Source organism: Bos mutus, chromosome X, assembly GCF_027580195.1.
Source record: "Bos mutus isolate GX-2022 chromosome X, NWIPB_WYAK_1.1, whole genome shotgun sequence".
Taxonomy (NCBI): Eukaryota; Metazoa; Chordata; class Mammalia; order Artiodactyla; family Bovidae; genus Bos; species Bos mutus.
Window position 1 is genome coordinate 22,642,407 of NC_091646.1, and position 25,028 is coordinate 22,667,434.

Genomic DNA, 25,028 nt, shown 5'->3' on the forward strand with positions numbered 1-25,028 from the left:
GTCCCCTGTGACACTGAAGCACCCAAAGGCCACTTTATTCTCATATTAAATTTTTGTGGATTTCAGCATGACAAAATCTCTCTGTATTATTTCAAACATGGGTTTCAAGTCATTATTGGCCTCAAGCACAAACAAAAATGATTAATTATGTTTTTCTATAATCCGTCATGTGTTCATCTTCTCTTTTGACAATCTTTATATTTCTCTCTCCTTCTTAGGTAATGATTCTTGATTGTATATTGAGGATATTAATAGAATGAGGTGAGGGAAACAACCTAACCTAAGAATGACAATTGTAAAGGGGGCACTTATAAAGTTATGAGGAAAAAAGCCTCCCTTCTGCCTTAAAAATGCCATTCCTTTGTATCAGTACAGAAACTTGCTAAGACATTCAAGATTAATTCTTGCAAAATGTTGCCTCTCCCCAAAACATTTGTTATCACAAAAAAGGACCTGGTATGGTACAAGTGGTATAGACAAAAGAATAATGCCTAACAGAGCCATTCTAGCAGGAAGAAGAAAACTGCAGGGGCATTTTTGTTGAGGGAGGCAAGGGGTTACCAACACTGTTCAAAGGATACCGAGTTGTCCCAGGCCATTCTACCTACCTTGAGAGACAGATGGACACAGACTGTAGGGAATATGCTGGATCTACACCATAAACTGCTTCCAAGCACTTCTCAAACCACTTTAGCAGAATCTACATTTAAAACCAAACAGTGAATATGCTTAACACAATTATCTTTCACACCCATCCAGAATGGCTGACCTCCAGCAACTTAAATTGGAATCTCAAAATTAGCCAGCTGTCAATTATTTTAAGAACTTATGTATCATAAAACTCCAATTCAGTAAGTGATGCAAATTTTGCCTCTCACGTTAAAATTTTGGCCTGCTGCTGCTGCTGCTGCTAAGTCGCTTCAGTCGTGTCCGACTCTGTGCGACCCCATAGACGGCAGCCCACCAGGCTCCCCCGTCCCTGAGATTCTCCAGGCAAGAACACTGGAGTGGTTTGCCATTTCCTTCTCCAATGCATGAAAGTGAAAAGTGAAAGTGAAGTTGCTCAGTCGTGCCTGACTCTTAGCAACCACATGGACTGGAGCCTACCAGGCTCCTCCATCCATGGGATTTTCCAGGCAAGAGTACTGGAGTGGGGTGCCATTGCCTTCTCTGAATTTTGGCCTATTATATGCCAAAGGCAAGTTAATATTGTTTCCACTATTTCTGGTGATACTGAAAAAAAAAATCCTAATACAAAATGAGGACAATGTATTAGTACCTCCAGCTCCACCTAAGTCATATGAACCAGTGCTCAAGTTTACCTGTTCAAATTAAGAGAGAGTCAATAAAGTGAAAAACCACTGTAATGATTAATTCTTCTCTGCCCTGTTCAGGAAAAATCACCCAAAGTAGAAATGAGGCAGACTTGATTCAGTATCCTTCTGTAACTCCATCTTTTTATCAGACTCTACTGAAATTTTAACCTTCCCTAGACATAGATGAAGCAGCAGCACTGGTGATTTAACAGGTTAGCATGAAGAGAAGTAGTAAGGAGTACCATTTTTGCTTTTCTGCCCATTGCAGAAAGTTATAATTTTATTTTCCTGCAGGCTCTCAACCAGGTTTCTACCTAGATTAATAAGAGCAGTTCTGAACTTCCTCCTCTTCCATTTAACAATCAAGGCTCCATAAATGTAAATGCTTTTTCTGAACCACCTGTCATTCTGCTAGTTTCCTGAGTAATAGATTAAATAAAACTTTGACAGGTTTTCACCAACAAATGTATGTGATTCCTCATTTGTAAAAATTAGCTATTATGCTTTCAAAAGCAGCTTTTTGGAAAAGAGAAACTCTTTCCCCAAAGTCTCCTAACTGTTCTTCCTGACATTGCCTTGACCAAAAATTTGATCCAGATCCATTTCCCAAGGAAGGGGCATGGAACTGACTGGTTTGGAGGAGTCAACATCTGAAACTGAATGATCACCAGCAGGGTCTCCATTACCAGGACCACCACAGGGCTATCTTTTTTGCTGGATAATACAAGACACCATATCAGCCACAGAATGGCAGAGGACATACCTTCTGAGCAAGTCATGGACCCCACTTATTGGACCATGGAGGGAGAGGTGTCATATTCATGGAGACTCAATTTCTTTCTGAACATCATCTGATATTTATTGAAAATAAGGGAAAAAAAGTTTGTCCCGGTAGTGTAGAAGAGCTAGGCAGAATGCAGCGGCTACTGTGCTGAACAAAAGGCACACATCAGAGAGACAGCTGCACATTCAGAAGAGAACTGGATTCTGGGTGAAACCAACAGGTCCACAGGAGACAATGAGTGACTCGATTTGACTGCCAGGCAGCCCTGGGACCTGGCGGTCACACCCAGCAGGAACAGAAGATGTCTCTGGGATAGGAAAGACCTGGGTCTCATCACAGATGAAAGGCTGGCCGGCCCCTCCAGGACGGTGGTGAGCTGTTGGAATCCTTGTTTGTCCAGAGGCTGTGGCCACCTCAGACACCTCCCGGGTGAGTCCAGATAGCCAAAGACTATAGGCTGCAGGTGGGATGCGGTGCATGGTGATGGCCACAACAGCGCAGGTCTCTGGCCACCCAGAGGCGGGCCTGGGAGTCTGGCAGGGGGCGGGTGGTTGGCAGCGGCCGGGTGTGGGTGATCTGCCCAGTGGATAACAGGAGCCCGGCTTGCAGTTGGAGAGCAGGACCGAGTCCAAGTGTGCAGGGGAGAGGCCGGGCTGACCCGAGAGGGCGGCTGCACCAGCTAGAACCTGGAGCGCTATTCCTGGAACAAAAGCCAGCACTACGCGGGAGGGGACATGAGCACGGGGGAAATCGCGGCCACCCGAAGGTGAGGGGGGACACGGCGGGAGGACGCCTGTGGCGATCTGGGAGGCGGCGACTGGCGCGGCGGACCCTCCCCCGAGCACCCGCCCCCAGACCCGAGGCGCTCCCGGCCTAGAAGTCCTCGTCTTCCACCCATCCAAACACCCGCTTCATCTCGGCCAGAAAACCCAGTAATCGTTGAGGAGGGGGCTCTGCTTCCTGATATAGGGGATCACTCACTGCAGGGCTGGCCCGGTCATGCAGGTGATGAGGAACGTCACCTTCAGGGCATCGTTGGTGAACAGGTTCTCGTCCACTAGCATGTAGGCGCCCGTCTGCACGATAAACTCCGGGAGCCGGTCGGTGTCGCAGTCAAACGTCTCGGGGAAGGGATCAGGTTCCTCCACCGACGTGTCTGGGGCCGAATAGGCAGGGCCAGGAGGCCCTTGATCAGCTGCACTCAGCTGTCCATTGAGCCTCGCTCGCTTTGCTGGGCTCTGCAAGGTGCACGATGGTCCTCGAGGAGGCGTGGCAGGAAGTGCGTGTATTCTGAGGCTTCCCAGGCCTGCGGTGGGCTGGGCCATGGGCGGTCTCCAGAGCTCGGGAAGCTCCGCCCACGTGGACTGGCGGTCAATAATGCGCAGGCGCAACAGGAAGCCTATCTCCACAGGGGTGGGGCTCCGTGCAGGAGGAGGGGGCGGAGCTAATGGACTCTCGAGGCAATGGAGGGGGCGGGGTGGGGGGGGGCAGTGGAGGGGCGGGGTGGGAGGGGCAGTGGAGGGGCGGGGTGGGAGGGGCAGTGGAGGGGCAGGGTGGGAGGGGGCAGTGGAGGGGGCGGGGTGGGAGGGGCAGGGCCGAGTGGGTGGGGCTGGACCAAGGATTCTCTAGGTGGGCTCCAGAGAGGGACAGGGGCATGGGTCAGAGCCAAAGACACTGAATGTTTTTTCTGTTTAATATCAAATTATTTCTATTATCATATTTTATTTTTCATTGAAGTGTAATATTATATAAGTTACTGGTTTATAATAGAGTGATTCCCAATTTTTAATCATTGTACTCCATTTATCATTAGTATAAAATACTGGCTATATTCACTGTGTTGTACAATATATTCTTGTAGCTTATTATTATTTCTGTCATGTCCTATGGCATGCAGGATCTTAGTTCCATAACCGGTCATCAAATCCAGGCCCCCTGTGTTGGAAGGGCAATCTTAACCACTGGACTGCTACAGAAGTGGCTCTTAAAGCTTATTTTATACCTGATAACTTGTGCCTCTTAATTACCTATCCCATACTGACCCTCTTCAATCTCCTTCCTATTGGTAGCTACTATATCTGTGCTACTATATCTGTGAGCCCACTTCCTTTCTGTTAGATTCACCAGTTTGTGGTAGTATCTAGATTTCCACAGCAGTAAAGAATCTGCCTGCCAATGCAGGAGACACAAATTTGATCCCTGGGTCTGGAAGATTGCCTGGAGAAGGAAATGGCAACCCACTCCAGTGTTCTTGCCTAGAGAATCCTGTGGACGGAGGAGCCTGATGAGCTGCCGTCCATAGGGTCGCACAGACTTGGACACGACTGAAGCGACTTAGCATGCATGCATGCATTGGAGAAGGAAATGGCAACCCACTCTAGTATTTTTGCCTGGATAATCCGAGGGACAGAGGAGCCCGGTGGGCTGCCATCTATGGGGTCGCACAGAGTCCGACACAACTGAAGTGACTTAGCAGCAGCAGCAGCAGCAAATCCCATGGACAGAGGAGCCTGGCAGGCTACAGTCTATGGGGTCACAATAAGAGTCAGAGAAGACTTAGTGACTAAACAACAGCAGCAGCAACATAAGCGACATCATGTAGTATCTGTCTTTCTCTGTCTGACTTATTTCACTTAGTGTAATATCCTTCAGGTCCATCCATGTTGCTGCAAATGGCAAAAACTCATTTTTTATGACTGTGAAGAAGGCTGAGTGCCAAAGAATTGATGCTTTTGAACTGTGGTGTTGGAGAAGACTCATGAGAGTCCCTTGGACTGCAAGGAGATCCAACCAGTCCATTCTGAAGGAGATCAGCCCTGGGATTTCTTTGGAAGGAATGATGCTAAAGATGAAACTCCAGTACTTTGGCCACCTCATGTGAAGAATTGACTCATTGGAAAAGACTCTGATGTTGGGAGGGATTGGGGGCAGGAGGAGAAGGGGACGACAGAGGATGAGATGGCTGGATGGCATCTCTGACTCGATGGACATGAGTCTGAGTGAACTCCGGGAGTTGGTGATGGACAGGGAGGCCTGGCGTGCTGCGGTTCATGGGGTTGCAAAGGGTCGGACACGACTGAGCGACTGATCTGATCTGATCTGATGGCTCAGTATTCCATAGTATATGTATACCACATCTTCTAAATCCATTGATCTATTGATGAACACTTAAGTTGTTTTCATATCTTGGCAGTTGTAAAAAAAACGTTGCTATGAACATTGGGATACATAAATCTTTTCGAATTAGTGGTTTTGTTTTTTGGGGGGTATGTACCCAGGAGTGGAATTGCTGGGTTATATGGCAGTTCTATTTTTAGTTTTTTTAGAAACCTCCATACTGCTTTCCACAGTGGCTGCACCAATTTATATTTCCATCAGCAGTAGAGGGTTCCCTTTTCTTCACATCCTCACTAACGTATATTTGTGTTCTTTTGATGATATTCATTCTGACAAGTGTGAGATGATGGCTAATTGTGGTTTTGATTTCCATTTTCCTGATGATTAGTGACAAAAAGTATAGACTCATATGATTCCTTTTTTATATTAATGTCAAGGATAGTCAAAACTAAATGTTTATAGAATACAGAATATTGGTTATCTCAAGACAATCATCCACTTCAGCATTCTTGCCATGAGAACCCCATGAACAGTATGAAAAGGCAAAAAGATATGACACTGAAAGATGAACTCCCCAGGTCGGTAGGTGCCTAGTATGCTACTGGAGAAGAGCAAAGAAATAGTTCCAGAAGGAATGAAGAGGCTGAGCGAAAGTGGAAACAACACCCAGTTGTGGACATGTCTGGTGGTGACAGTAAAGTCCGCTACTGTAAAGAACAATATTGCATAGGAACCTGGAATGCTAGGTCCATGAATTAAGGTAAATTGGAAGTAGTCAAACCAGAGATGGCAAGAGTGAACATCAACATTTTAGAAATCAGTGAACTAAAATGGACCAAAATGGGTGAATTTAATTCAGATGACCATTATATCTACTATGGCAGAAAAGAAACCCTTAGAAGAAATGGAGTAGCCCTCACAGTCCAAAATGCAATACTTGGGTACAATCTCAAAAATGACAGAATGATCTCTGTTTGTTTCCAAGGTAAACCATTCAATATCACAGTAATCCAAGTCAATGCCCCAACCACTAATGCCAAAGAATCTAAAGTTGAATGGTTCTATGAAGACCCACAAGACCCTCTAGAACTAAACCCAAAAAAGATGTCTTTTTCATCATAGGGGATTGGGATGCAAATGTAGAAGTCAAGAAACATCTGGAGAAACAGGCAAGTCTGGCCTTGGAGTACAAAGTGAAGCAGGTCAAAGGCTAACAGAGTTTTGCCATGAGAACGCACTTGTCATAGCAAACACCCTCTTCCAACAACACAAGGGACAACTCCACACATGGACATCACCATATGGTCAATACCAAAATCAAATTGATTATGTTCTTTGTAGCCGAAGATGGAGAAACTCTGTACAGTCAGCAAAAGCAAGACCTGGAGATGACTGTGGCTCAGATCATGAACTCCTTATTGCAAAATTCAGACTTAAATTGAAGAAAGTAGGGAAAACCACTAAGCCATTCAGGTATGACCTAAATCAAATCCCTTACAATTATACAGTGGAAGTGACAAATGGATTCAAGGGATTAGATGGGATAGACAGAGTGCCTGAAGAACTATGGACCAAGGTTCATGACATTGTACAGAAAGCGGTGATCAAAACCATTCCCAAGAAAAAGAAATGCAAAAAGGCAAAATGGTTGCCTGAGGGTGGCTTACAAGTAGCTGAAAAAAGAAGAGAATTGAAAGGCAAAGGAGAAATGGAAAGATATACCCATCTGAATGCAGAGTTCCAAAGAACAGCAAGGAGAGATAAGAAAGCCTTCCTAAGTGATCAAAGCAAAGAAATAGAAGTAAACGATAGAATGTGAAAGACTAGAGATCTCTTCAAGAAAATTAGAGATACCAAGGGACCATTTCATGCAAAGATGGGAACAATAAAGGACAGAAACGGTATGGACCTAACAGAAGCAGAAGATATTAAGAGGTGGCAAGAATACACAGAACTATACAAAGAGAGTTTAATGACCCAGATAACCACCATGGCGTGATCACTCACCTACTGCCAGACATCCTGGAGTGCGAAGTCAAGTGGGCGTTACGAAACATCACTATGAACAAAGCTAGTGGAGGTGATGGAATTCCAGTTGAGCTATTTCAAATCCTAAAAGATAATCGTGTGAAAGTGTTGCACTAAGTATGCCAGCAAATTTTGAAAACTCAGCAGTGGCCACAGGACTAGAAAAGGTCAATTTTCATTCTAATCCTAAAGAAGGCCAATGCCAAAGAATGTTCAAACTGTTGCACAATTGCACTCACTTCACACGCTAGCAAAGTAATGCTCAAAATTCTCCAAGCCAGGCTTCAACAGTACGTGAACCATGAACTTCCAGAAGTTCAAGCTGGATTTAGAAAAGGAAGAAGAACCAGAGATCATATTGCCAACATCCATTGGATCATAGAAAAAAGCAAGAGAGTTCCAGAAAAACATTTGCTTCTTTGACAAGGCTAAAGCTTTTGACTCTGTGGATCACAACAAACTGTGGGAAATTCTCAAAGAGATGGGAATACCAGACCACCTTAACTGCCTCATGAGAGACCTGTATGCAGGTCAAGAAGCAACAGGTAGAACCAGACATGGAACAATAGAATGGTTCCAAATTGGGAAAGGAGTATGACAAGGTTCTATATTGTCACCCTGCTTATTTAACTTCTATGCAGAGTACATCATGAGAAACGCTGGACTGGAAGAAACACAAGCTGGAATCAAGATTGCCGGGAGAAATATCAATAACCTCAGATGTGCAGATGACACTACCCTTATGGCAGAAAGTGAAGTGGAACTAAAGAGCCTCTTGATGAAGGTGAATGAGTAGAGTGAAAAAGTTGGCTTAATGCTCAACATTCAGAAAACTAAGATCATGGCATCTGGTCCCATCACTTCATGGGAAATAGGTGGGGAAACAGTGGAAACAGTGTCAGACTTTATTTTTCTGGGCTCCAAAATCACTGCAGATGGTGATTGCAGCCATGAAATTAAAAGACGCTTACTCCTTGGGAGGAAAGTTATGATCAACCTAGACAGCATATTAAAAAGCAGAGACACTACTTTGCCAACAAAGGTCCGTCTAGTCAAAGCTATGTTTTTTCCAGGAGTCATGTATGGATGTGAGAGCTGGACTCACTGAAGAATTGATGCTTTTGAAGCATGGTGTTGAAGAAGACTCTTGAGAATCCCTTCGATTGCAAGGAGATCAAACAAGTCAATCCTAAAGGAAATCAATCCTGAATATTCACTGGAAGGACTGATGCTGAAGCTGAAGCTCCAGTACTTTGGCCACCTGATGCAAAGTGCTAACTCATTGGAAAAGACCCTGATGTTGGGAAAGATTGAAGGCAGGAGGAGAATGGGATGATGGAGGATGAGATGGTTGGATGACCTCACCGACTCGATGGACATGAGTTTGAGCAAGCTCTGAGAGATATGAAGGACAAAGAAGCCTGGTTTGCTGCAGTCCATGGGGTCACAAAGGGTCAGATACAACTGACTGACTGAACAACAACAAGACAAGGGGAATTATATTCTGCAAAGTTGCATAAAGGAACCTTATGAAAGAGATAAAATGTTTTCCAAAGTGGCTGTACTCCTCTGTATTCCCATCAGCATTTTATGAGAAATTAATTTATTCTTCAAACTCAGTGACAGTATTGTCAGGTTTTTTTTTTTTTTTTTTTGGTTCTGATTTTGGTTTGTTTTTACTTTAGCCATTCTAGTAAGTGTTAAATGGTAACTCATTGTGGGTTTAGTTTGCCATTCTTTTTTAAAATTTACCTTTAATTAGAGGATAATTGCTTTACACTGTTGTGTTGATTTCTGACATACAAAAACATGAATCAGCCATAAGTATGTATATGTCTACTCCCTCTTGAACCTTCCTCCCAACTCCCACCCTATCCAACCACTCTAGGTTGTCACAGAGCATCGGGTTGAGCTCCCTGTGTTATACAGCAACTTCCCACTAACTCTTCTACATATGGTAAAGTATGTTTCAATGCTACTCTCTCAATTTTTCCCTCTCTCCTTCCCCTCACTGTGTCCACAAGTCTATTCTCTATGTCTGTGTCTCTAGCAATTCTTAATTCTTAAAGATTAACATCTTTTTTGTGTGCTTACTTACCATATGCAGAAAGTGAAGAAAAACTAAAGAGCCTCTTGATGAAAGTGAAAGAGGAGAGTGAAAAAGTTGGCTTAAAGCTCAACATTCAGAAAACTAAGATCATGGCATCTGGTCCCATCACTTCATGGGAAATAGATGGGGAAACAGTGGAAACAGTGTCAGACTTTATTTTTCTGGGCTCCAAAATCACTGCAGATGGTGAATGCAGCCATGAAATTAAAAGACGCTTACTCCTTGGAAGGAAAGTTATGATCAACCTAGACAGCCTATTAAAAAGCAGAGACATTACTTTGTCAACAAAGGGCCGTCTAGTCAAGGCTATGGTTTTTCCTGTGGTCATGTATGGATGTGAGAGTTGGACTGTGAAGAAAGCTGAGCGCCGAAGAATTGATGCTTTTGAACTGTGGTGTTGGAGAAGACTCTTGAGTGTCCCTTGGACTGCAAGGAGATCCAACAAGTCCATCCTAAAGGAGATCAGTCCTGGGTGTTCATTGGAAGGACTGATGCTAAAGCTGAAACTCCAATACTTTGTCCACCTGATGCAAAGAGCTGACTCATTGGAAAAGACCCTGATACTGGGAAAGATTGAGGGCAGGAGGAGAAGGGGACGGCAGAGGATGAGATGGCTGGATGGCATCACCAACTCGATAGACATGGGTTTGGGTGCACTTCGGGAGTTGGTGGTGGACAGAGTGGCCTGGCGTGCTACGGTTCATGGGGTTGCAAAGAGTTGGACATGACTGAGTGACTGAACTGAACTGAACTTACCATATATATACATATATATGTTTGTGTGTGTTTGTGTGTATCTTCTTTTGTGAAGTGTCTGTTCAAATATTTTGCTCATTTTTAGTTGGATTGTTTACTTTTTTTACTGGTGAGTTGTGTTGTGGTAGTCCAAGCACAAGTCCAAGACTTTCCAGACTCAGTATTTCAGAAGGGAGTGACTTTATTAAGATCAAGGAGCAGAGATAATGAAGGCACTGCAAATGGAGCAGGGAAGGGAGAGCCAGCTGGATGCTGTTAGAGCAGCGGGCTGGCTCAAGGGAGAGCCAATGCTTTTTGTGGGTTAGTAGCCAATTTGTATAGCCTCAAGATAAAGAAAGTTCCTGCTGGAAAGGTGGCATTAGGTAATTGGCTATGGCACTGTAGGATGAGTACCAGGTGGGCATTTATGCCTAACTCGGGGTCACAAAGCTTGCTGGTGAAGATCAAGGCGTCTTTTGACAACAGTTATAAAGGGCTCAGTCAGTTCTGGAGGTGACCTTTGTTATGGGTTCCACTTCTGTGACTTGGTGCAAGGCCTCGCATCTGTGGCCTCACATCTGTGGCCTTGGGGCAGGACTCCACAAGCTGTATTCAAGTCTTATAAAGGTATATGATTTACACACACTGCCCCTACTCCTGCCCCCAGCCTGTCCTTATTCTTTTCATTCTCTTAACAGTGTTTTTTGAAGAACACAAAATTTATCTTAAGAAGTCCTCTTTACCCAATTTTCCTTTTATGGATTATATTTTTCATGTCATAGGTAAGATGTCTTTGCGTAATCTAAAGTTGTTCAGGTTTTTTCCTTTCTTCTTCAAGTAGTTTTATAATTTTAGGTTGTGCTGTTAGATCTATGAACCATTTTCAGTTAATTTTTGTGTATGGTATGAGGTATTGATAGGGCCTCCCTGATAACTCAGGGGTAAAGAATCCTTCTGCAATACAGGAGGCATGGGTTCAATTCCTGAGTCGTTGAAGATCCCCTGCTGGAGAAAAGGGCAACCCACTCCAGTATTTGCTGAAAAATTCCATGGACAGAGAAGCCTGACAGGCTACAGTTCAAATGGTTGCAAAGAGTCGGACACAACTGAGTGACTGAGTACAAGTACAATGAGGTATTGACAGAAATTTATTTTTTGTATATGGGTATCTAATTGGTCCTGTATCATTGCTGAAAGTACTGTCCTTTCTCCACAGATCTGCACTGACACCTCCATATATGTGTGGGTCTATTTGTGGATTCTATATTCTGTTCCATTTACCTATTTGTCTATCTTGATGACAATATACACTGTCTTAATTACTGTAGCTTTATCATAAATCTTGACGTCAAATAGTATTGTTGCAGGAAGGGAGAGCCACTCAAGAGCCCAAGAGTGGACTCTAGTCTAACACTTGGAAATGAATTGTCTGAGGAGACACACATGCTAACAAAGCAAGAGACTTTATTGGGAAGGGGCAACCAGGAGGAGGGCAGCAGGGTAAGGGAGAAGGAGAACTGCTCTGCCATGTGGCTTGAAGTCTTGCGTTTCATTGTAATGGGGTTTGTTTCTGGGTTTTCTCTGGCTGGTCGCTCTGATTTGAGTCCTTCTTGGTGACTGTACAATGCTCAGCCAAGACGAATTCCAGAGAGAAGGATTCTTTTGACATTTTCCAAATTCTTTTGGTTGGTGGTAGCTTACTAGTTCTGCATTTCTTAACAGGACTTCTTGTTGTAAGATACCATGTTGTAAGGTAACTATAATGTAAGATAACTCTCCAAAGTCATTACTGTGGTGCCTGGCTAGGGTGGGTGGTTTCAGTCTGTGGTCCCCCTAACATTCTTAGTCTTCCAAGTTAGTTCTGTTTTATACTAGTTTTAGTCATTGTGTGTCCTTTGCATTTCCATATGAGTTTTAGCATCAGTTGGGTTAGATGGTAAAGAACCTACCTGCACTGTGGTAGAGCCGGGTTCAATCCTTGGGTTGGGAAGATCCCCTGGAGAAGGGAATGGCTACCTACTCCAGTATTCTTGCCTGGAGAATTCCGTGGACAGAGGAGCCTGGAGGGCTACAGTCCATGGGGTAGCAAAAAAGTCAGAGACTACTTAGCGACTAACACTTTCACACTTCACTTTAGAATCACTTACTTTTACATATTTACATTGAAAAATTTCCTGATACTTTGAATCTATAAATCAATTTGGAAGATAATTGATATCTTAAAAATATTGTTTTCCAACCCATGAATAGATATCTCTCCATTACTCAGATGTATTGTCATTTATCTCAGGAAGGTCATATTTAACTCTAAGTGTTTCACATTTTTATGGTGTTTAAAACTTCTTTAGTTTCTGGAACCTCCTTGGCAGTCCAATGGTTAAGACTCTATGCTCCCACTGCAAGGGGCATGGGTTCGGTCCCTTGTTGGGGAACTAAGATCTCACATGCCAAGTGGTATGGCTTAAAAGCAACAAAAACATTTTTAGTTTCAAAGTTCTCTTGTTTGTTACTAGAAACACAATTGATTTTTGTGTATTCACCTTGTGTGCTGCAAACATGCCTAGTTCACTCATTAGTTCTAGTTTTCTGTTGTTGTTGATCCTAGATCCTAGGCAGTCTGTTTTCTATATACATGATCATGTCCTCTTTGAACAAGGAGTTTGCCTTCTCTCTTTCTGTCGATCTAGATGCCTTTTGATTCTTTGTCTTCTCTCTTTCTTCCTTCATTTCTTTTTTCCTTCCTACCTTTCTTTCCTTCCATTATTTCACTGGTTGGAGTCTCCAGTACAATATTTAATTGAAATGGTGAGAGTAAGCATGCTTCTTGGAGAAGGCAATGGCAACCCACTCCAGTACCCTTGCCTGGAAAATCCCATGGACAGAGGGGCCTGGTGGGCTGCAGTCCATGGGGTCTCTAAGAGTCAGACACGACTGAGTGACTTCACTTTACTTTTCACTTTCATGCATTGGAGGAGGAAATGGCAACCCACTCCAGTATTCTTGCCTGGAGAATCCCAGGGATGGGGGAGCCTGGTGGGCTGCTGTCTATGGGTTCACACAGAGTCAGACACGACTGAAGTGACTTAGCAGCAGCAGGCATGCTTCCATTCTTGAATAACGTTGGAAGGCATTCTGGCCTTCACATTTTACAGTATATTAGCTGTAGGTTTTTGTAGATGCCCTTTATTAAATAGAAGATTTTCCTTCTATTCCTAGTTTGATGAGAGGTTTTTTTTTTTTCCTTTTAGGATCATATGACATAGGAATCTTCCTTGTAGGCATTTTCCCTAGAGAAATGAAAATACATACTCACAAAAAATCTGAATGTTTATAGCTGATTTATTTATAATTGCTAAAAGCTTTAAACATGCCAAATGCCCTTCAACTGATGAATGAATCACCAAACTGTGGAACATACACCCACACTGCGACAGACTTTAGAGTCGGTCCCAACCTCCTGATGATCCTTTTGAGTGTGGGCGGGAATTGTGATTTGCTTCTAACCCATAGAATGACAAATGTTACCCCTATGAATAGGTTACATTATACTCAACTCCATCTTCCAAGCTGACTCCTTTTCCATCTCCTGCTGGCCATAAAAAGCAAATTGCAGTGTTGTAAATTGTCTCTAGAGTGGGCAACTGACAGAGAATTTCCAGCAAGCTATGTAACAAATCAAGATATTTCTTAACATTTAAGACTCCTTTACATTCCCTGGTCATGGTGCACTATTCTTTGAATATGCTGCTCTTGATTATGTTGACTAATATTTGGGAGATTCCACTATGGTGCAAGGCAAAGAAATCTACAACCAGCGGTGCAAGACTTCTCTGAGAGTTCCATGAATAAGCAGGAAAACATGTTCACAGAATTGCATTCAAGTGGCTACAGAAGGTCGAGGCAGACGATACACTAGGGCGGAGACAGAGGGATGGAAGCAGTGAAGTGGAGGACAACTCAGCGCCCTAGACAGTGACTCTATCCTCCCTCACGACAGAGCCAGGCGTCCAAGGCTCCTCCCCTGGTCCCCGCCCCTTGCGCACTACCCGCCTCCTTTGTTCCAGCTACCTCTCTTCTAGAGGGCGTTGGCCCGCTCCCTTCTCCTGCAGAGCACCCCTTCTGGGTCCTCTTTGGCCCTTGTTAGGCTCCGTGTCGCACCTGCGCACTAGTGACAGCCAGGCCACCTGGGCGGAGCTAAACTGCAGCCGGAACCGCCATGACTCCGCCCACGCGGGGACCGGTCAGCCCGCTTAAACACGCACTTCCCGCCACACCTCCTCACCAATCCCCGCTGAACCTCATCTAGCCCAGCAAAGAGAGCCAGGCGCGATGGACGGCCGAGTGCAGCTGATCAAGGCCCTCCTGGCCCTGCCCATTCGGCCTCAGACACGTCGGTGGAGGAACCCGATCCCCTTCCCCGAGACGTTTGACGGCGACACCGACCGGCTCCCGGAGTTTATCGTGCAGACGGGCGCCTACATGCTAGTGGACGAGAACCTGTTCACCAACGATGCCCTGAAGGTGACGTTCCTCATCACCCGCATGACCGGGCCAGCCCTGCAGTGGGTGATCCCCTACATCAGGAAGCAGAGCCCCCTCCTCAACGATTACCGGGGCTTCCTGGCCGAGATGAAGCGGGTGTTTGGATGGGTGGAAGACGAGGACTTCTAGGCCGGGAGCGCCTCGGGTCTGGGGGCGGGTGCTCGGGGGAGGGTCCGCCGCGCCAGTCGCCGCCTCCCAGATCGCCACAGGCGTCCTCCCGCCGTGTCCCCCCTCACCTTCGGGTGGCCGCGATCTCCCCCGTGCTCGTGTCCCCTCCCGCGTAGTGCTTGCCTTTGTTCCAGGAATAGCGCTCCAGGTTCCCGCTGCTGCCGCCGCCCTCGGGCCACTCAGGCCTCTCCCCTGCACACTTGGACTCGGTCCTGCTCTCCAACTGCAAGCCGGGCTCCTGTTACCCACTGGGCAGACCACCCACACCCAGCCGCTGCCAACCGCCCGCCCCCTGCCAGACTCCCAGGCCCGCCTCCGGGTGGCCAGAGACCTATCCTGCGGCAGCCATCACCGTGCACCGCATTCCACCCACAGCCTGCAGCCTTCGGGGATCTGGACTCACCCGGGAGGTGTCTGAGCTGGCCACAGCCTCTGGACAAATAAGGATTCCAACAGCTCTCCACCGTCCTGGAGGGGCCGGCCATCCTTTCACCTGCGATGGGACCCAGGTCTTCCCTACCCTAGAGACATCTGTTCCTGCTGACACTAGGTCCCAGGGCTGCCTGGCAGCCAAATCGAGTCACTCATTGTCTCCTGTGGACCTGTTGGTTTCACCCAGAATCCAGTTCTCTTCTGAATGTGCAGCTGTCTCTCTGATGTGTGCCTTTTGTTCAGCACAGTAACCCCTGCACTCTGCCCAGCTCTTCTACACTACCGGGACAAACTTTTTTTTCCCCTTATTTTCAATAAATGTCAGACGATGTTCAGAAAGAAACTGAGTGTCCATGAATATGACACCTCTCCCTCCATGGTCCAATAAGTGGGGTCCATGACTTGCTCAGAAGGTATGTCCTCTGCCATTCTGTGGCTGATGTGGTGTCTTGTATTATCCAGCAAAAAAGATAGCCCTGTGGTGGTCCTGGTGATGGTACCCTACTGGTGATCACCCAGTCTCAGATGCTAACTCTTCCAAACCCATCAGTTCCATGCCCCTTCCTTGGGAAATGGATCTGGATCAGATTTTGGCCAAGGTGATGCCAGGAAGAAATCAGCTAGGAGACTTTGGGGAAATACTTTCTCTTTTCCAAAAAGCTGCTTTTGAAAGCATAATAGCTAATTTTTACAATGATGAATCCCACACATTTGTTGGTGAACACCTGTCAAAGTTTTATTCAGTCTATTACTCAGGAAATTAGAATAACAGATGGTTCAGAAAAAGCATTTACGTTTATGGAGCCTTGATAAGTGGAAGAGAAGGGAGTGCAGAACTGCTCTTGTTAATCTAGGTAGAAATCTGGTTGAGAGCCTGCAGGAAAATAAAATTATAACTTTCTGCAATGGGCAGAAAAGCAAAAATGATACTCCTTACTATTTGTCTTCATGCTAACCTGTTAAATCACCAGTGCTGCTGCTTCATCTTGTACATTCCAAAATCTCTATGTAGCATAGAGATACAAGAGAGTGCTAACAACATGGATTAATGTTTTTACAGAAACATACTGAAATTTGAAATATTATATTACATTGGTGCATTCTGCCCTCTAATCTTTTATCAGATTGTATGTCTTAGTTGGTTAACATATGATATACTTATAATGCCTAATATTAGTATAATGCTTTCACAATTCATTTGCTATCCCTTTTCAATCTTCTCTGCAAATTTTGATTAATTGATTGGTTCACTAATTGACAGGCACTTATTATTTATCAGGTACTTCCTATGCCCCAGGCATTGTACTATGAACTATGGATACACCATTACAAAATTACGGCCTAAGTCTTCAAGGAATTTAGAGTGCATATAGCTGTAGTGGAAAAAATGTCTATATGAAATCTCAGCTTTGGATTTAATTAAGAAGTTCTTGAATCCATGCTTGGTCACTCCACCTGTATGACATTAGGCAAATTTCTTAACCTTCCTAAGCCATATTTCCTCTTATGTAAGTGGGTAAAATAATACATATGTATTGGGTTCCTTTTGAGAATTCAGTTAAATAACAAATATAAAGTCTGAGAACTCAGTGTGTAGGACTTGCTGTAACTATAATAACAGTAGGAGTTTAAATAATTTTTAGGTTATGATAATGACTTGGGGCTTTATATAACACAGTGGGAACATAAGATAAAGAATACTTATATCTGCCCTAGATGAGTCAGGGACCATCTTAATAGAGGAAATAGTAAATGTGTTGAGATGTGATGCCAATTAAAGAGGGTCACCTCAATCTGAAGTTCAGAAGAGTGAGAGAATGTGGTTAGTATATAAAAGTCAGGAAGAGGTCATGGTAGGAGTTGAGATAGCAAAAGTACAAAGCTACATTGTGAAAAATCTCTTATGTAATTTTAAGGCATATATCAATTATTCTGTATTCACTGGGGAACAATGGAAATATACTGAATAGGGGACTGATATGATTAGATTTGTCTTTTAATGTTCACTCTAGGGCTTCCCTGGTGGCTCAAACGGTAAAGAATCTGCCTGCAATACAAGAGACCCTGGTTTGATCCCTGGGTCGGAAGATCCCCTGGAGAAGGAAAAGGCAACCCACTCCAGTATTCTTGCCTGGAAAATTCTGTGGCCAGAGAAACCTGGTGGGCTACAGTCCATGGGGTCCCAAAGAGTCAGACACAACTGAGCCTTTCAACCCCTTTCACCTTTTTACCTTCACCTGGGGCTGATATTGAAGATAGATTCTGGGAAGATGGAATGTAGGTCAAGTCCAGTAACGAATATTTTGCAGGTGATAATTTTTCAGGGCTTAGAGACAAAGAGGATGGGGAAATAAAAGTGCCATTCAGATCATTAGAACTTGATGATTGGTTGGGATGTGGAAGTTGGGGAGACCTAAGGATCTGGGATGGGAGCAAGTTTCTGGCTTAGGAATTGAACCATTCTTGGATGTGACATAGGCTAGCCTCTCTCTAGCTTTTCAACTCCTTTGCCTGGAACATTTTTCATTTCCTCTTTGCTGTTTCATAACTTTCACCAGACCAGTTCCTACTCACGGGATCTGTTCATGTCTCTCAGAAGTTCTTCCTGAGCTATCAAGTCTATTTTGGTAGCGTCTCTAGTAAGCAGGAGAAGGCAATGGCACCCCACTCCAGTACTGTTGCCTGGAAAATCCCATGGATGGAGCAGCCTGGTAGGCTGCAGTCCATGGGGTCGCTAAGAGTCGGACACGACTGAAGCGACACAGCAGCAGCAGCAGCAGCAGCAGCTAGTAAGCATCTCATAATTCCTCCACCTTTTGTACGGCACTATGTTGAAATAGAATGACACATTAAATTGTGGATATTCAACTCAATATTTTTTTACAGATTTAAAAATCAACTGTAGATTGAGTTACAGTTTACATGCAATAAAATCACCCATGTTAAGTGTACACTTCAATACAATTTGAAATGCATTTTGAAATAATATATAATACATACAAGATTCCCCCTTTGTCTTCAGTTTCTCTTTCTGTGATTTCAGTTACTTGCAGCCAACTGTGGTTTGAAAATAGTAAATGGAAAATTCCAGAAATAAACAATTCATAAGCTTTAAATTGAGTGCCATTCTGAATAATGTGATCAAATCTCTCATCATCACGGCCCACCTCACCCTCTTCAGACCGCCTGGGATCCCCAGGCATGACATCATCTGCTCCTGCCATCCAGCACTCCACATCATCATGGCTTGATGATCCAGGATCACTTGAAGCAGATAATCCCCCTGACATATCAGGTCAATGGTAGCCTAACATTGTGTCACAGTGCCTATGTCATTCACTTCATTTCATCTCATCTGTAAGCATTTTATCATCTCACATCATCACAAAAGAAGGGTGAGTAAAGCACAATAAGATTTTAAGAAAGAGGGAAACCACATTCACATAACATGTATTCCTGTATATTGTTATACTTGCTCTATTTTATTAATAGCTATTGTTGTTAATCTCTTACTGTGCCAAACACAAATTAAACTGTATCATAGGCATGTATGTATAGGGAAAAAACATAGTATATAGAGGGTTCAGTACCAACTGTGGCTTCAAACATTCACTGGGGGTATTGGAACATATCCCCTGGGGATGTGTGTATATGTGTATAAGTGTATGTGTGTTTTAATTGCCTCCTATGCATCCTGCTGGCGAGGGAGGGATTCCTTCTCTAGGGTTATGGGAATGGCTGAGCACATGACACTTGACACTGGGCAAACAAGATCAACAATAGTTTATTGGTCACATATACTCATAACTCAGGGGAGGAAGACACTGCACACCACATGAGGGGTTGCGTTAGGGAACTGAGGGAGCAAGCAGGGGCTTTGGGGGCAGGCTTTGTAGTATCAAGAGGATACGGTGCCCCTCTTTCCCAGGGGAGGATATGATTGGCTTGTTTGGATAATTCCTCATGCTGGTGGGAAATTGAAACCCTCTACTCAGGGATAAGCAAGAATTGTGCCTGGTCTCCGTGATCAGAGAAGTTGCTTGTTTGGAGAATCTTCTACATGGAAGCAGATTGGAGAGGGGAACTTGTGGTTAGGACATTTGAGGTCCTCCTGGTTTCCCCAGATGTTGAGGGAGCACACAATATTGGGCCTTAACTTTAGGCCTTATACCACCATATGTAAAGATGTATGTACATATGTATATGTGTGTGAATACCACTGTAATCCAGATATAGAACTTCTGTCACTCCAAAATGTTTGTGCTACTTTGCAGCCAGTCACACCCATAGTCCAAGCAATCTAGCACTATAGATTAATTTTTCCTATTCCAGGACTTCACACAAATGGAATATGCCTGGCTTCTTTCACCTTAGCACAATGCTTTAATGTTCATCCATGTTACAGCATGCATCAGTAGTTCACTGTATATTACTGCTAGATAGTAGTCCAATGTATGTATATACCATATTTGTTTTATTTATTAACGTTTTTGATGAAAATGTGGGTGCAAGTCTTTATTTGAGCATATGTTTTTATTTCTAGGGCAAACTTCTAAGATACATGATTGATGTATATTTAACTTTAAGAAACTGCCAAATTGTTTTCCAAAATGGTTTTTCCACACTCCTACCAGCAATATATGAAAGTTTCAGTTCCTCCACATCCTCACCAATACTTGATATTGTCATTATTTTAATGTATTTTTAATTTTAGACATTCTAGTGCATGTGAATCTTATGTCATTATATTTTTAATCTTCATTTCCCTGATGAATAGTAATATTATGCCTATTCCTCATGCCTTTATTACCCATTTATATATCTTCTTTGATGAAGGGTCTGTTCACATCCCTTAGCCATTTTTTGATTGTCATTTTTCTTCTTATTACTGAGTATAATGGTTCTTTACATATTCTAGGTAACAGTCCTTTGTCAGATATATGTATTCCAAATGTTTTTTTCTAGATCTGTATCTTGCTTTTCAATTTTCTGAAAGTTAAATTTTCAAATATGATGTTTTTCATAGCTTATATAAAGTCCAGTTTATAATTTTTGCCTTTTGTGATTTGAAGCCCTCCAGAAAGCAGATGCTGAGATAGAATTAGACATTCTTTATTGGGGGAAACACCTGTGGAAGATAAAGAAGAGAAGAAGGGACAGGTGGGAAGAGCCTTCAGTCCATGATGCTGTACAAGGAGAGAGAGAAGAAAGGAACAGCCTTACTCTGAAAAAAAAAAAAACAAAACAAAACATCATTCAGGCGAATATTGTCTGTTATTGGAGTCCTGTGTCAGACAGGAACAGTCCAACTCTAGTACCCGTCCTCTCCTGAGTCATTAGCTGGTATCGGCCTGAAGAGAGCATGACCTCAGTGTGAAGACTACTTTGGGTCTAAAAGTACAGCAGCTGGAAGGCAGCTACTCATTCTTACTGTCATAGAAGGTTGTCTAGAAAGGAGATCTGAGTGGTAATCTTCTATGGGTACTTCAGTGTGCGTCTTGTGCAGCACGGATCTACTTCTCTGTGCAGGTTAAGGGAGCATCTTCATGATTCCTATGGCCTCTCTTCCCGAGAGGAAACTTAGAAGATGTGTGCTTAGTTGCCCAGTCATGTCCAGCTCTTTGCCACCCCATGGACTGTAGCCCACTAGGCTTCTCTGTCCATGGGATTCTCCAGGCAAGAACACTGGAGTGGGTTGCCATGCCCTTCTCCATTAGAAGATGTAGGTTAGTGTAATGAGCTACAGCCTCTGTTGCTGTAATTGATCTCCAGGCCACAATTGTGACTCGCTCTCTTCCTCCTCCACTATCCAGCCTAAAATTCCATCATTTTCAGATTTCATCTTGAAGGTCTTGATGGCTTACCTGGTTATGAGGGCTTGAGTCCTTGGCAGCCATATCCTTATAGGTTGGGGTTGCTACAAATGTGCAGCAATTCACAGTTGAAATTGAGCAAGGGAATACCAGGAAGTACTAAGCGAATTACCTGGGTTCAAGCCAACTTGAGTTTGTTTCCTTATTAAGGCTGAAGAATATTCCATTGTATGTATGTACTACAGTTTGTTTATCCATTCACTTATCGATGGACATTTAGGTTGTTTCCTTATCTTGGCTATTGTGAATAATACTGCAATCAACATGGAGGTGTAGGTCTCTCTTCAAGATCTTGATTTCAATTCCTTTGGGTAAATACCCAGAAGTGGAATTGCTGGATCATATGGTAGTTCTGTTTTCACTTTTTTGGGGGGGGGGGTACCAACATACTAGGGCTTCCCTAGTGGCTCAGACGGTAAACTGTCTGCAATGCAGGAGACCTGGGTTGGGAAGATCCCTTGGAGAAGGAAATAGCAATCCACTCCAGTGTTCTTGCCTGGAAAATCCCACGGACCGCAGAGCCTGGTAGGCTACCGTCCATGGGGTCGCAAAGAGTCGGACACAACTGAGCGACTTCACTTCACTTCACCTCCATACTGTTTTCCATAGTGGCTGCACCATTTTATATCCCCACCAACAGCATGCCAAGGTCCATCTTTTCTCTACATCTTTGCCAGCATTTAGTTGTTGTCTTTATGATAATAACCATCATAACAGGTGTAAGGTGACATTTCATTGTGGCTTTGATTTTCATTTCCCTGATTATGCAAGTTAGTTATGTTGAGCACTTTGCATAACTCTGTAAATACTAAAAGCCATTGGCTTGTACACTTCAAATGGCTGAATTTTATGGTATGCCAATTATATCTCAATATAGTTGTCCATTTTGTTATGATATAGGCTTTCATCTCTAATTCAAGGACATTTTTAAAATGGAAGAAAGTTAGTCTTGTGAAAATTTCAAAAAAAAACCCCACTTCTGTAGATTTAATGAATTAGTTTGTAGAAATTTAGTAAGATGTGATAGTTTTCTAGACATTGACCAGGTTTATACATAAATTAACAATCATGTTAGTGCATTATTTTTCTCCAAATCTATAAATGATTTTTTTTCTATGAGCTCTGTCATTCTACTGGTTTCCTGAATAATGCATTAAATAATTTTGACAGGTACTCATCAACAAGTTGTGTGAGAATTATGGTTTTAACAGTTTGAGAGTTATACTTGCAAACTATTTGTTAAACAAGTTTTCTCCACCAGGATTGCTCTGGAATCTAAGATCTCAAGACATGCACCACTCAAAGGCCACTTTGTCCCCTCTGTGTCTGTATTTCCTATATGAAATTTTTTGTATATGTGTCACAAAATTTGTGTAATATCTTAACTTTAAGAGTTCAAGTCAATATTGGCCCCAAGCCCTATCACAAAAAAAGTTTAATTGCATTTTCCCTCATGCATCTTATGTTTTATTTCCCCTTCTTTTCATCAGTCTTTATGTTTTTCTCTCCTTTGATATTCACCTCTGAGGTGGGGCTTACTGGTGGAGGACAGAGTAAATTGCTGAGAAGGAAGTTAGGGAAACAAACCATGAACGACAACTGTAATAGGTGAGATGGCAAAGTAATTGCTATGAAAAAGTTTGTATTCCTCCTCCCAAATCCATATGTTGTAGCTCTAATCCCCAAAGTGATGGTGTTTGAAGGTAGGGCATTTGGGAAGGTTATTAGGCTTAGATGAGCTCTAAGGTTGCATGAGACTGCAGTGCCCAGATGAGATTAGTATACTTATACTGAGAGGAAGAGATAGGACTTCTCTCTCTCTCCCTCTCTCTCCACCATGTATCTAAGAATACAGAGAAAAGGCAGCCACTTTCAAACCATGAAATGAGCCCTCAAAAGACACCTGATGTACCTGCACCTTGAGTTTGGATTTCCCAACCTCTAGAACTCTGAGAAAGAAATGTTTTATTGTTTAAGCCACCAAGTCTATGTGATTTTATTATAGCAGACTGAACTGAGACACTAATGAAAAATAACCTCCCTTCTCTACTTACAAATGCTGTTTCTTCTTCTGTCCCTTTATGGAATCTTTCAAATGCTTTCAAGATCATGATTAACTCTTGCAAAATATTGCCTCCCCCAAAACATTTGTATCACAAAAAAGGAACTGGGATGATACAACTGGTATAGACAAAGGAATAATGCCTAACAGAGCCATTCTGGCAGGAGGAAGACTGCAGGGGCATTTTTCTTGAGGGAGGCAAGGGGTTACCAACACTGTTCAAAGGATAGCCAGTTGTCCCAGGTCATTCTACCTACCTCGAGAGCCAGATGGACAGACTGTAGGGAACATGCTGGATCTATACCATAAACTGCTTCCAACCACTTCTCAAACCACTTTAGGATGTGAGAGTTGGACTGTGAAGAAGGCTGAGCGCCAAAGAATTGATGCTTTTGAGCTGTGGTGTTGGAGAAGACTCTTGAGAGTCCCTTGGACTGCAAGGAGATCAGCCCTGGGATTTCTTTGGAAGGAATGATGCTAAAACTGAAACTCCAGTACTTTGGCCACCTCATGCGAAGAGTTGACTCATTGGAAAAGACTCTGATGCTGGGAGGGACTGGGGGCAAGAGGAGAAGGGGACGACAGAGGATGAGATGGCTGAATGGCATCACTGACTCAATGGACGTGAGTCTCAGTGAACTCCGGGAGTTGGTGATGGACAGAGAGGCCTGGCGTGCTGCGATTCATGGGGTCACAAAGAGTCGGACACGACTGAGCGACTGATCTGATCTGGTCTGATGTTTAAAACCAAACAGTGACTATGCTTAACACAATCAATCATCTTTCATACCCATTCAGGTCAGCTGACTGCCAGCAACTTGAATTGGAACCTCAAAATTAGCCAGCTGTCAATTATTTTAAGAACCCATGAATCATAAAACTTTATTTCATTAAGTGATTCAAATTTTGCTTCTGACTTTAAGACTTTGACCTAATACATGCCAAGTTGTAAGTTAATGGTGGTTTCAGTATTTGGAGGAAAAAAAAATCAAGACACATAATGCAAGTAACATACCTCCATCTCAATGTTGTCTTGTGAACTACAACACATGAATGGCAAAAGCTTACCTGTCCAAATGAAGAAAGAGATGGATAGAGGGAAAAAAGTGAAAAAAAAACACTGGTGTGATTTATTTCTCTATCCTATGTTCTGGAAAAATCACCAAAATTTAGAAATGAGACAAAATGTTAGATTGTACAACCTTTGAACATCACACCAGAGATTTGTCTATTTTATCTCACCCCTGTATCATCTGACACAGGATATTTAACTTTGTTGACCAACCATTTGTAAGGGAGCACAGGCTTTCTACAGTACTATAAGAGTTTAAACTGTAGATAAGTAAGGAAGGAGGACTTTTTTTCTGCTCATTAGGGAAGTTTATATTTTTACTGTTCCACAGGGTTTATCAACTAGGTTTATGTGTAAACAATATCATTTTTGCACACCTTTTCCCATCCCACTACCTACATAATGAAGGTTCTATAAATGTTTTTCAAAAGCACCTGTATCATTCTGCTGGCTCCCTGAATATTGGGATAAGTAAAACGATGACATTGTTCACTATCTTTGTGGGATTAATGGTTTGTAACAATTCGGGTGCTTTCCAGTGGCTTTTTGGAAATGAGGAAAGCTTTTCTGAGAAGCCTCCAGACTGACTTCTCACATCACCATGGCCAAAGTAAAGATCCATTAAAAAGGCATGAAACAATTCTAACTGGTTTAAAGGATTCATCATCCATGATTGAACAGTTGCCAGTGGGGTCTCCATCCTCAGGAACACCTCAGGATACTGACTTTGATATTTTATATGCGAGACTCAACAGAAAGGAGAGTGTCTCTAACATCACCCATGGGAAA

General features: G+C 43.3%; 2 protein-coding genes across 2 annotated transcripts; one reads left to right on the forward strand and one right to left on the reverse strand.

Annotated features, from left to right (window-relative positions):
• Positions 1-2,173: 2,173 nt before the first annotated feature.
• On the reverse strand, positions 2,174-14,308 carry LOC102266891 (uncharacterized). The gene is made up of 3 exons (XM_014481774.2): positions 14,303-14,308; positions 3,082-3,554; positions 2,174-2,800 (listed from the first exon to the last, which is right to left on the reverse strand). Exons 1-3 carry the CDS (start codon positions 14,306-14,308, stop codon positions 2,551-2,553), a joined length of 729 nt encoding a protein of 242 aa, XP_014337260.2. The 3' UTR covers positions 2,174-2,550.
• Positions 14,309-14,345: 37 nt separating this feature from the next.
• Positions 14,346-16,045, forward strand: RTL8C (retrotransposon Gag like 8C). Its single transcript, XM_014481775.2, has one exon. It carries the CDS (start codon positions 14,420-14,422, stop codon positions 14,759-14,761), a length of 342 nt encoding a protein of 113 aa, XP_014337261.2. The 5' UTR covers positions 14,346-14,419; the 3' UTR covers positions 14,762-16,045.
• The last annotated feature ends 8,983 nt before the right edge of the window (positions 16,046-25,028 follow it).